The sequence below is a fragment of the Artibeus jamaicensis genome, unplaced genomic scaffold, assembly GCF_021234435.1.
Source record: "Artibeus jamaicensis isolate MK-2021 breed Jamaican fruit bat unplaced genomic scaffold, CSHL_Jam_final contig_1284, whole genome shotgun sequence".
NCBI lineage: Eukaryota > Metazoa > Chordata > Mammalia > Chiroptera > Phyllostomidae > Artibeus > Artibeus jamaicensis.
In genome coordinates this window covers 5,058,348-5,071,406 of record NW_026521249.1, presented here as the reverse complement: position 1 = coordinate 5,071,406, position 13,059 = coordinate 5,058,348, and the positions used below count along the sequence as shown (strand labels likewise).

The 13,059-nt window shown below is 36.4% G+C and overlaps 1 protein-coding gene across 1 annotated transcript in view; it reads right to left on the bottom strand.

Moving 5' to 3' along the window:
- THSD7B (thrombospondin type 1 domain containing 7B) overlaps positions 1-13,059 on the bottom strand; it is a 785,104-nt gene that overhangs the window by 245,557 nt on the left and 526,488 nt on the right. The window contains exon 13 of the mRNA XM_053666773.1: positions 10,668-10,931. Within this exon, the coding sequence (XP_053522748.1) occupies positions 10,668-10,931 (264 nt within the window). The remainder of the gene's footprint in view (positions 1-10,667; positions 10,932-13,059) is intronic.

Sequence of the window (13,059 nt, the reverse complement as noted above, 5' to 3'; positions counted from 1 at the left end):
AATACAGAAAATTGAACTTTTCAGAAGTCTGATAACAAATTCTTCAGCCTGACTGGTAAGAGGGGTGAAGCCAGCAGCTGGTGGAGCGGGGTTGCACAGGAAAACTTGGTCAGACGGACTCAGGCACTTGGATCCCAGGCCTGGGGTTGCAATGGGATGACCCAATGAGCAACCCAGTGAGTGATGGGCAGACCCAGCAAGGGCGCAGGGCAGCAGGTTGACTGTGGTCACACATTTGTGAGTAGATAGACCAGCGAAGGAGTGAGCAACGAGACAGGATCGAGCAGGATCGAGCAGGCCCCAGTGGCAGGAGGCAGCAGAGAGGGCCACTCTTTCCCTGCTCTGACCCTGCCCCCACATACAATATCACAACTCAGCGACCTGGGCAGCCCCACCCTGGTGAACACCTAAGGCTCCACTCCTCATACTTAATGGGTGCGAACAGACCAAAAATGGCTCAAGAAGATCTAAAAGCTCAATAGCCCATAACTCTAAGCAATGAAGAAATAGCAAAACTTTCAGATGCACAGTTCAAAATACTGGTGATCAGGATGCTCACAGAACTAGTTGATTTTACTCACAAATTAGAAGAACATATGAAGGCTAAATTAATTGAAATAAAGGGAATTGCACAGGAAACCAATAGTGATGAAAAGGAAACTGAGGCTCAAATCAAGGGAGTGAACCAGAAGGAAGGAAAAAATGATGGGAAATATGAAGAAACAAGAATACAAAAAAATGAGGAAAGGCTTAGGAACCTCCAGAACATCTTTAAACGCTCCAACATCTGAATTATAGGGGTACCAGAAGGGGGAAAGAAACAGCCACCAATGGAAAACGTATTTGAACAAATAATAAAGGAGAACTTCCCCAATCTGGCAAAGGAAATAGACTTCTAGGAAATCCAGGAAGCTCAGAGAGTCCCAAAGAAGTTGGACCCAAGAAGAAACACACCAAGGTACATCATAATTACATTAGCCAAGATTAAAATGAAGGAGAGAATCCTAGAAGCAGCCAGAGCTAAGGGGACAGCCACCTACAAAGGAGTTCCCATCAGACTGTCAGTGGATTTCTCAAAAGAGACCTTACAGGCAAGAAGGGGCAGGAAAGAGGTATTCCAACTCATGAAATTCAAAGACCTACAACCAAGATTACTCTATCCAGCAAAACTTTCATTTAGAATGGAAGGACAGATAAACTGCTTCTCAGATAAGATCAAATTCAAGGAGTTCATCATCACCAAGCCCTTATTATAGGAAATGTTAAAGGGACTTATCTAAGAAAAAGAAGATAAAAAAGATGAAAAGTGAAAGGACAGCAAACTCATAGTTATTAACAACCACACGTAAAACAAAAGCAAACTAAAAGGACAGCTAGATCAGGAGCAGAAACATAGAAATGAAGATCTCATGGAGGGTTAGCAACAAGGGAGTGGGAGGAGAAGGGGGGAGAAGGTACAGAAAATAAGTAGCATAGATGGTAGGTAGAAAATAGATAGGAGGAGGGCAAAAATAGTATGGAAAATATAGAATCTAAAGAACTTGAGATACATGGTCATAAACTAAGAGGGGGGAATGGTGGGGACGGGGGTGTGCAGGGTGGAGGGGACTGAAGGGGGGAATAGAACAACTGTAATGGCATAATCAATAAAATCAAATAAAATTAAAAAATAATTCCTTATTGGGAACTGCCCTGCCTGGTTTCAGAAGCTGTAACCCTCCATGGCTAAAGCTGAGTGAGCGACCTTCAAACCATAAGCCACTACGGATACAAAGCTTATCTTCCTAGGGGCTCTGCCCCCTTTTTCTTCACTCTGCTTGGCCCCAGGTAGATGACTGGTTAGCCAATAATGGGTAAAATTCCTTAAAGGAGGGGTGACCTAAGATAGGCACAGTTGAGAAGAGACCCCTAGGGAATGACTTGGGGGGCTATAGGAAAGGGACTTGAGAAGGGACTTGGTGGACCCTTGCCCTTCAGCTTTGACATAACTTGAGTCCTCATTCTATCTGCAAAACATCTCCTAATTTCTTGGTTGCTTTACTTTCCCTGCCTGACTTAAGCCTGAAACAATGACAGAGGGTGGTTCAGCCCTGTGCTGGAAAGGGCAGATTGCCTAGGGTGATCAGGCCTAAGAAAGAATGCATTAAATCCTTTGAAACCTGCTCTGCCAGTACTCTCAATTTAAATGATAAGGGTCCAAGCACAAATAAGTTTGTTTCCCCAAAGTTTTATGGCCCTTTAGCTATCTGACCCTGATTCAGAATAAGAACTCTCCTAGTTCTTTGAATATTATCTATTGTTTGATCATTACTGCCTGATAATGACTGTTGAGCTTTACGTATATGCCCTGTATTGCTATGCAAATTAAACCCAATAAAAGCTTATTGAGGAACAGGCTCCTGGCCCTTCTCCTTTGAGAGGCCAGCCAGCTTTCCTCCCCAAGCAGATCAGGCCTTGGTAGACTTATTCTCATCTGTGGCAGCCTGGGATGAGGGGGTACTCTGTGGGTGGAGCCGACCCCCACAATTTCTTGTCCACTTGTAGCAATGTGATTTCATTTCCTCTAATCCCAAACTGTATATCAATCACAAAACAGAATTACATATTCTCTCAAGTTTTTCTGACCATGTATTGCACAGCTGACTTGTCTATGGATCTGCATTCTTATACATAGCTATTTTACCCAAAGAGCTGTTTAAAAACAAATTTTCCATCTAATGATTACACTTAAATCAGATCCAGACTCTTCTCCTTTGTCCCATAAGATTCTGCCTATTTCTTCAGCCTCACTTCAAAAACTCTCTCCTTACTCCCTACATTCAAACCACTGGGCTTCCTCTGTTATTTTGGCCAGAATTTCTTTCCTGCCATACAACCTCTGGACATGCTTGTCCCACAAACTAAAATTACCTTGAATGTACTTTTCACAGTTGCCTGATTTCTTCTTACTCTTCACATCTCAAATTGTTACTTTAGTGAAGATTTCCCTAAAATCTAAGATTTTCTATTCATAGCATCTTTCATAGAGCTAATCAAGGCTTTAAATTCCTTTTTTAAAATCTTTTTTCTATCCTCCACTAGACAATAAGCTGAATAATTTTGATTCATCCCTAACTTTATATCCAAATCATAAAAGAGGACCAGGTTCTATATATAGCAGATATTGACTATACAGGTTTTTATCAAATAAATGAATAAATAAACAAATATATAGGTAACATCAGAATCATGGTAGAGTAAGGCATTTCTCTCTCCTCTTCCTTTTTCTTAACAACTAATTAGACATCCATTGCTTAACAGAAACATCTCTAGAATTACAATGAGAAACCTGGATTTTTCTAGTTCACTTGTGCTTCTGAAAATTAAAACAAAGAGATCTGGTGGAGTCTTCAAATGCAAGGGAGTTGGTGAACTGGCTCCATCCCACTTGCTGCAATCAAGAAAGCAAGAACCTGGAGAATGCAAGACTAGGAAGATGCCCAGGGGCAAGGGAATTTTTAAAAGTTCATCCTGACTAAGGGGAAATTCCAGAATTCCACTGGAGTGGAACAGAAAGGCCTTTGGATGCAGAACAGAGGGAAGAAGTTGCCAAGATGACTTCCTGTCCCCAGGATGACAAGGCGAGAGGCTAGGCTTTGGCACTTGCAGTGGTTACCTTTCTGACAGAGGAGGTAGAGAGCAGTGACGTTTCTCATGGAGGAGGTGGTGACCACAAGGCAAAAATCTAGAATATATTCACAAAATATAAAAAAGAGAAAGACAGCATACCACCATGAAAAACCACAAATTTACAAAAGCAGGTAGAAACCAAAGAAATGTAAAACAATAGAGATAAAAAAAAACCAACTAGAAGCAAAAAAATAAGATGGCAGTAACAAGTTATCTTATCACTAATCGCTCTAAATGTAAATAGATTGAATTCAACAATCAAGTGAAGATTGGCTGGCTGGATTAAAAAAATTTGAAAAAACAAACAAACAAACAAAATGAGAAGACCTAACTATATGCCTATATGCTGCCTATAGGAAACTAATTTCATCTGTAAAGACATACACAGTCTCCAAGTAAAGAGATGGAAGAAGATACTCCCTGCAGGTAGAAACCAAAAGATTATGGGCATAACTATACTTACCAGAAATAGTAGACTTCAAGTCAAAAATATAGCAATGGGTAAAGAAGTCATCATATAATGATAAAGGAGTTAATACATCAAGAAAATAAAATAAACATAAATATATATATAAATACATCTGTGTTTATATAACATTTAAATAGATATAATTTTACTTATATAAAATATAAATATAAATATATATATGTTTTGGGGGTATATATATATATATATATATATACACCCAATATAAGAACATCTAAATATATTAAGCAAATCTAACAGATTGAAGGGAGAAATAAAGACACGATAATACTAAAGGACTTTAACACCCTACTCTCAGCTATGGATAGATCACTCAAACAGAAAATCAACAAGGAAATATTAGAACTAAACCAAATGGGTTTGACATACATAGTATATTCTACCCAACAGTAATAAACAGACATTCTTTTCAACTACACATAAAATATTATCCAGGATAGATCCTGATAGGACATAAAACAAATCTTAGCAAATTTAGGAAGATTAAAATTATATCAACTAGCTTTTCTGACCACAATGGTATGAAACCAGAAATCAAGAAAAAGCTGAAAAGTCTAAACAACATGCTTCTTAACAATGAATGAGCCTAAGGAGAAGTCGAAAGGAAAGTAAAAGTTATCTGAAAGCAAATAGAAATAGAAAGATGGCATATCGAATCCTATGGAATAATGCAAAAGCAGTTCTGAGAGGAAAGTTTATAGTGTTGAGTTGCTATAATAATAAATTAGAAAGATTTTAAATAAACAACCTAAATGTAAACCTCAAACAACTAAAGAAAGAAGGAGAAAAGTGAGCTCAAAGTTAGCAGAAGGAGGAAAATAATAAGAGTAGAAATTAATGAAATAAAGTCAAAATAAAAAACAATAAAAAGATCAAAGAAACTAAGAGCTGGCATTTCAAAAAAAATTAAAAATAACAAACCTTTAGTTACACTAAGGGAAAAAAGGGAGAAGACTCAAATAATTGAGAAATGAGATAAGAGACATTACAACTGATACCACTAGAATATACAGGATCATAAGAGACTACTATGAATAACTATATGCCAGTAACTCAGATAGCCTAAAAGAAATGAATACATTTCTAGAAATATACAACCTACCAACATTGAATCTAGAAGAAATAGAAAATCTGAAGAATAGCCCAATAATGAATAAAGAAATTTAATCAGCAATCAAAAAACATAGCAGTGGGGGGGGGATACCAGGACCAGATGGCTTCACCGGTGAATTCTAGCAAGCATTTAAAGAAGAATCTGCATCAATCCTACCCAAAATCTTACAAAATAATTGAAGATGTGGAAACACTTTCAAACTCATTCTACAAGGCCACTGTTACTTTGATACCAAAGCCAGATATGGAAACTATAAGAAAAAAAAACATATAGACCAATACCACTGTAACTATAGATGCAAATATTCTCAATAAAATATTAGCAGTCCAAATTGGACACATTCAAAGGATTAAACACCATGACCAAGTGGGATTTATTCCAGGAATAGAAGGATGGTTCAGGACACAATATTCAATAAGTGTCATAAATTCTACTGATAGAATTAATTATATGTCTTATCTTATGCCCGCCTGTACCAGACTGCTTTGATTATGGTGACATTGTAATGTAATTTGATATCAGGTAATGTGATCCTTCCTACTTTGTTCTTCTTTCTTAAAATTGCTGAGATTATTCAGGGTCATTTATGGTTCCATATAAATTTTTGAAATATCTGTTCTGTATCTGTGAAATATGTCATTGGTATTTTAATAGAGATTGTGTTGAATCTATAAATTGCTTTGGGTATTATGGACATTTGGTGATGTTAATTCTTCCCATCCATGAAGACTGTACATGCTTCCATTTATTTGTGTCTTCCTTCATTTCTTTCTTCAGTGTTGTGTAGTTTTCAGAGAATAGACACATAGATCGACGGAACAGAATAGAGATCTCAGATATGTATCCATGTCTCTATCATCAATTAATATTCAACAAAGGGGGAAAAGCAAAAAATGGAGTAAAAATAACCTCTTCAACAAATGGTGTTGGGAAATCTAGACAGCTATCTGCAAAAAAATGAAACTTGACCACCAATTTACACCATACACAAAAATAAGCCCAAGATGGATAAAAGACTTATAAATATAAGTTGCAACATTGCAAAACATAGGCAGGAAAATTTCAGATATTTCATGCAGCAATATTTTCATTGATATGTGACCTAGAGCAAGGGACAGAAAGGAAAGAATAAACACATGGGACTTCATCAAAATAAAAAGCTTCTACATGGCTAAAGAAGACATCGACAAAATGAAAACAGAATTAACCATACGGGAAAAAATATTTGCAAATGATACCTCACACAAAGGTTTGATCTTCAAAATGTATGATGACTCCACACCAGGAAGACAAAAAATCCAATAAAAAATGGGCAAATGGTCTCAATAGACACTTCTCCAAGGACATTCAGAGGGCCCAGAGATGTATGAAAACATGCTCAGCATCACTAGTCATCAGAGAGATGCAAATTAAAATCATAATGAGATACCACTTCACACCAGTCAGAATGGCCATCATAACCAAATCAACAAACAACAAGTGCTGGTGAGGTTGTGGAGAAAAGGGAACCCTAGTGCACTGTTGGTGGAAATGCAGGCCAGTACAGCCACTTTGAAAAACAGTATAGAATTTTCTCAAAATTCCTTTGCTGGAACTATACCCCAAGAATCCTAAAACATCAATTCAAAATAACCTATGTACCCCAATGTTCATAGCACAATTTACAATAGCCAAGTGCTGGAAGCAACCTAAGTGCCCATCAGTAAATGAGGAGATCAAAAAACTATGGTACATTTACACAATGGAATACCATGCAGCAGAAAGGAAGAAGGAACTTCTGCCCTTTGTAACAGCTTGAATGGAACTGAAAAGCATTAGATTAAGTGAAATAAGCCAGTTGGTGAAAGACAAATACCATATGATCTCACCTATAAGTGGAACCTAATGAACAAAATGAACAAGCAAGCAAAATACAACCAGAAACAATGAAATAAAGAACAAACCGATAGTATCCCCCAACCGATGATAGGGGGATAAGCAGGGAGCGTTGTCAAGTAACATTTATAAGGGACATGTGGACAAAGCCAAAGGGGGTAGAATTGACAGTGGGAGGTGGGGATGAGTGGGGTGAAAGGGAGTGGTGGGGGGAAATGGAGACAACTGTACTTGAACAACAATTAAAATAAGGAAAAAATAGTTATAAAAGCGAATGATTATCACAGTGAATTGAGAAAAAGCATTTGACAAATTAAACACCCTTTCTTGTTAAAAACCAAACAAAAAACACTCTCAACAATGGGTATAAAGGGAACATACTTCAACATAATACAGTTTACCTATTATAAACCCATAGCTAACATTAAACTCAATCGTAAAAGATTGAAAGCTTTTCCCCTAAGATCAGGAACAAGACAAAGTTGCTCACTCTCACCACTTTTATTTAATATAATATTGGAAGTCTTAGATAGAGCAATTAGCCAAAACAAAGAAGTAAAAGATATCCAACTAGGAAAAGATGAAATAAAATTGTCACTATTTGCAAATGATATGATTTCATATATAGAAAATCCCAAAGACTGAAAGAAAAGAACTATTGTAACAAATAAAAAAATTAGTAAAGTTGTGGTATATAAAATGTACTTATAAAAAAGAGTCACATTTTTATACACTAGTAATGGGACATTTAAAAATAAAGAAAAAATGACCCCACTCACAATAGCATCGAAAATAATAAAACACTTAGGAATATATTTAACCAAGGAAGTGAAAAATCTGTACAATGAAAACTACAAGATTTTGTTGAAGGAAACTGAAGAAGACATAAACAAATGGGAAGACATCCCTGTTCATGGGTTGGGGTAATTGATACAGTTAAAATGTCCCCAGCACCCAAAGCCATTTATATATTCAATAAAAGCCCTACCAAAATTTCAATGGCATTCTTCAAAGAAAAATTTCTAAAATTTGTGTGGAGTCGCAATCCTAAAAAATAACAGAACAGGAGGTATCCTACTTCCTGATTTAAAACTATACTACAAAGCTATAGTAATCAAAACAGTATAGTACTAGCATAACAATAAACACATATATCAATAGAATAAATTACAGAACTCAGAATCAAATCCCCATATATTCAGTCAACTAGTATTCAACAAGGGAGCCAAGAACCCCTAATGGGGAAATGAGAGTCTTTCCCATAAGTGTATTGGGAAATCTGAACATACACACACAGAACAATGAAGAGGACTCCTGTTTTACACAACTCAAAATTAAATTGAAATGGATCAGAGGCTTAAACCTATGACTTAATTTTATAAAACTTCTAGAAGAAAGTATAGAGAAGAAGTCCCTTGACATTGGTGTTGGCAATGATTGTTCTGATTATGATACTAAAATACAAACAAAAAAAAAGCAAAAGAAAAGGTACTACATCAAATCTAAAAGCTTTTGCACAGCAAAACAAACAACTAACAAAATGAAAAGGCAACTTACATAATGAGAGAAAAATTTTGCATGCCAAATATTGAATAAGGAGTTACTATCCAAAATATATAAAGAATGCATACAACTCAACAATAACAACAACAACAAACCCCAAACAATCAAATTAAGCAATAGGCAGAGGAATTACATAATCTTTTTCAAAGAAAACATCTGAATGGTGAATAGGTATGTGAAAAGATGCCCAGCATCACTAATCATCTGGAAATGCAAATCAAAACTACAATGAGATATTACCTCATGCCTGTCAGAATGGGTAACATCAAGAGGAGGATAACAAGTACAGGTGAAAATGTGAGGAAAAGGAAACTCTTGTACCCCGTTGGTGAGACGTACATTGGAAAACAATATGAAAATTCCTCAAAAAGTTAAAAATAGAACTACCATATAATCTAGCAATTCTACTCTGGGTATACATATGCAAAGGAAATGAGAGCAGAACATGAGATATAGGTATATACATATATATTACCATGTTTATTAAAGCAATATTTATAAGATCAAGATATAAAAACAACCTAAGTGCTCATCAGCAGATGAATGGATAAAGATGAGGTATATATACACAATGGAATATTATTCACCCATAAGAAATACATCCTGCCATTTGTGAAATATTCATGGACCTGAGTACATACATGCTAAGTAAGATAAGTCAGACACAAAAAGGCGAATGCTACATTTTATCACTTATATGTGGAATATAAAGAAGCCAAACTTATAAAAACAGAGAATAAAATGGTAGAGTGATAAAGGGGGTTGGCTGATACACAGAAGTTGTTTAAGGGTAAAACCTTGAAACAGATAAACAAATACTAAGTCCTAGAGACTTAATGCCCACACAGTAAAGTATACACAGTCAGCAATGTGATGATATAATCCAACTTGCTACAAGACTAGAATTCCTTTCATAAAATGGGTCCGCCACTTGCTTGTGATGTGTTTATGTTTCCAAAAGTCAAATCACTGAAAACGATTGCATAGACTAACCTAGGAAGCAGAGCAATGATGGCACCAATTTTTAAAAAATCATTAAACTTTAAATTGTATTCATGTAATGACACAGATATATCTTAAATAAAGACAAGCTAATATATACATTGGCAATAAAGACAAACTTGTATGTTAGAACTAAATTCAATTTGCCTTTTCTGGTACTATTGAGACAGCTTGTTTGGAATATAAGATATTGATGACAGAGACCAAAGATCAATCATTTTTCCCAGAGTTTGTTATTCAAACACAAATTCTTTCTGTATCCCCTGTAAAATTTCTAAGCTGCTTAGTCTCTTTAAAAAGGAAAACTGCAGTAACCCCTCTCCCCAGATAGAACAGGAAATTTGTAACTCTGTCGTAATCATAGTCTCAGCCTCCTCCATCAATGTTTACTCCAACTTCATTCTTTTCTCCATTCACCCATACTTATCAAATTCTCGTAGTTAAAAAAAAAGTCTTCTACCTAATTAACATCTTGCAAACTCTCCCAGCTGGCCTAATTTCTTTTTTTTCAATTTTATTCTACTATATGAGGGAACTTATACATTGTATTATAAAACATTTAAAAATTAATTTTCATTGGCATTTTGTAAACTCACTTATTAGAGACTAAAGGCCTAATCATATATAACATAAATGTGAAGAGCACCAACGAACACCATTTGTATTGAACTTTTGCTTTCTCAGTGAACTACAGCAACTGTGCTCCCCGCCAGCAAACAAGCAGCCAGGGAAGTACAGAGTGAGGCAAGGAGAGTATCCAAAACACATTCCAGATAATCATGAGATGTGGATATGTGCATTTTGTATGTCAGTAATCTATGAGAGACAGTGTGTAATACTGACAAAGGAAAACTGAAACAATTCTTAAATAATAACTTTACTAATTCTAGACCTCAGACAAGCCCCATGGGTTATACGTCAATGTTCTCATCTATTCCTCCTCATCCGCCTCCTTACCAGAGCTGCTGCAGTGGGAGGGGTCCACGGGCCTTCCGTTTTTATCAGAGCAGGCTATTGCTCGAAAGCGCATGCCCTTTCCACACTGTCTGCCATCTCCTTGCACTTGCAGTCCTCGCAGAGGTTCCCTTCTGCTTTCAGGAAGAATGCAATCTGACCAGTTTCCATAAGGCTGAGATAGAAATACATCACAAGGACACAGTTCTGTTTCCACCAGAGGGTACAGGTCAGGTTCCTGGCATTTCTCCTTCTTCCTGCTTTTTCCTGTTCCAACAAGAAATATTGATGCATTAATTTCATATCCACTGTTTTGTTAAAAGTCACTCACATTATTATATTTAAAAGCTCTTAGAATATTAAGTTTTCAAGTAAAGCATTTCTTATTTTCATTTCTTTGTGCATAGAATTAAATCCTAGGTTAATGAAAGCAACTCCCAGCGTAACTTAAATTCAAATAAACTTGACAAAAGTGTTTTTACGCTGGAGATTGGTACAGAATACTTAGGAAATGTTTGCTATAGTGGCTCAACAGCCAGAAGACTCTTGTTTCTTTATTATATTCCCAATAATTTGTTGATAAAAACAGATTGATTACCATGTCACCATTTTCCTTGAAACTAATGGCTGCCAGGGAAACTGACAAAATGGTGTGAATACTGACTCCTTCTCCTTTTTCTTAAGTGACTTTTAAAAACAGAGATTATTTATTCAAGAAGTGTGGCTGAGGGTCAGTTGGGTGTGACAGACAAAGTGGAACTTATATTGGTTTCCATCATCTGGCAGCTCACACACTGACAGAAACAATAGACTGGGATAAAATGCTCAACTCATACTGGATAATTTAACCTGAGAAAAAGCAATGGCTTCTCTCCTGAGAAACCTTTTATAACTTAGGCATTCTAGAATGTGACTTTACCTTACCAAGGACTTTATGGACTTTTTTGTTGTAATCCCAACTTTCAATAATGTCAATGCAGACTCATTTTTTCACAGCTCTGAGTACTTGATAATCGTGTTTAATGGATTCCAAGTCTGACTGTAATTTGATTCAACTTTTCTGTTAACACACTTCTAGATTCCTACAAGTTTTCCCAGATGTAGTCATTCCACTTCTTGTCTCATTAGTGGATCATTAGCTAGTAATGATCATTTATTAAAAGTAGGCATTTTTACTGATGTCCAGTTTTTGTGGCTCTTTTAGAAATAGTGGGTACAAGCTGATGCACAAACTACTTTCTCCTTGTTAGAAAGTTTGCATTATACACAATAGTTCTACACTTATTACCTGATGATTGGCTCTATGGCCTTCCCTGATGCTTATGGCCATAGTAAACCAGGATTCCTACAGGTCCTGAAATAATCTTGCAGAAGGTTCAAACACATGATTGTCCCTCTGGGGGCATATATTCACTTGCCTCTCCCTTTAGGGCCACTTACTGAGAATATACTTGAAAAACACATCTGTATTATGATTGTGGGAATTTACTGATCGAAAGATACATCATTGGGCAGTGATTGGCTTCTTCCTCTTAGCATTTCATTTACCCAGTCTCTGGTGTTTTCCAAATGTCCATAAAGTACTACTATCTCATCTCTTCTATTTCTACTGTCTTCTCAACACACTTAACCCTGGATTCTGAGTCTACATATGGCTTGGAACTACTTACTCCTGCCACAGTAATGAAATAAAGCCCTGAGATATCTTTTATTATTTTTTTCAGACTTGGTTGTTCAGTGATAGTTCAGAGTACGACTTCATCATCATTGAAAAAATTCTTTCCAAGTTCCATCACACCTCACCTGTCCGTCCCTCTCTTCTGCTTCACACACCACTATCCCTCTAGGCAGTCTTTGTTTGTGTCTGAATTTTCCTCCCTCTGTAGCTCCCTTAACTAATGGGCTTCCTAGAGTCACTGCCCTAGATTTTCTTCTCTTCTGATCCTAAATCTTTCCCACCCAAAGAGTTTAAATAGTCATCTAGAACTTTTAAATCCCTCATTGTTATCTTCAGCTCCCATTTCTTGCTCAAGATTCTCAGCCACAAACTAAACATCTACACCTGAAGAACCAATCAAATACAACCTGGCAAAATTGACACTCATCCTCTTAATATCACCGTCTATCTTTCTCCTTGTGTATTTTCCAATTCTATCAATGTGACCAAGTCAAAAACTGGAATGTCATAATTGAATCATCTGTTGTACTACCTATATCTGTTTAATGGCAAAAACCTATCATTCCAAATACCAATATATCTCTTGAGTCTGTTCATTGTTTCCATTCTGACCAATACCACCCAAATTTAACTCACCTTCAAATTACCAGCTTCAATTACTACAGTGGCTTCTTCCAAAATCTTATTGCCACTTCTATCTCATTTCCACAATGCAGT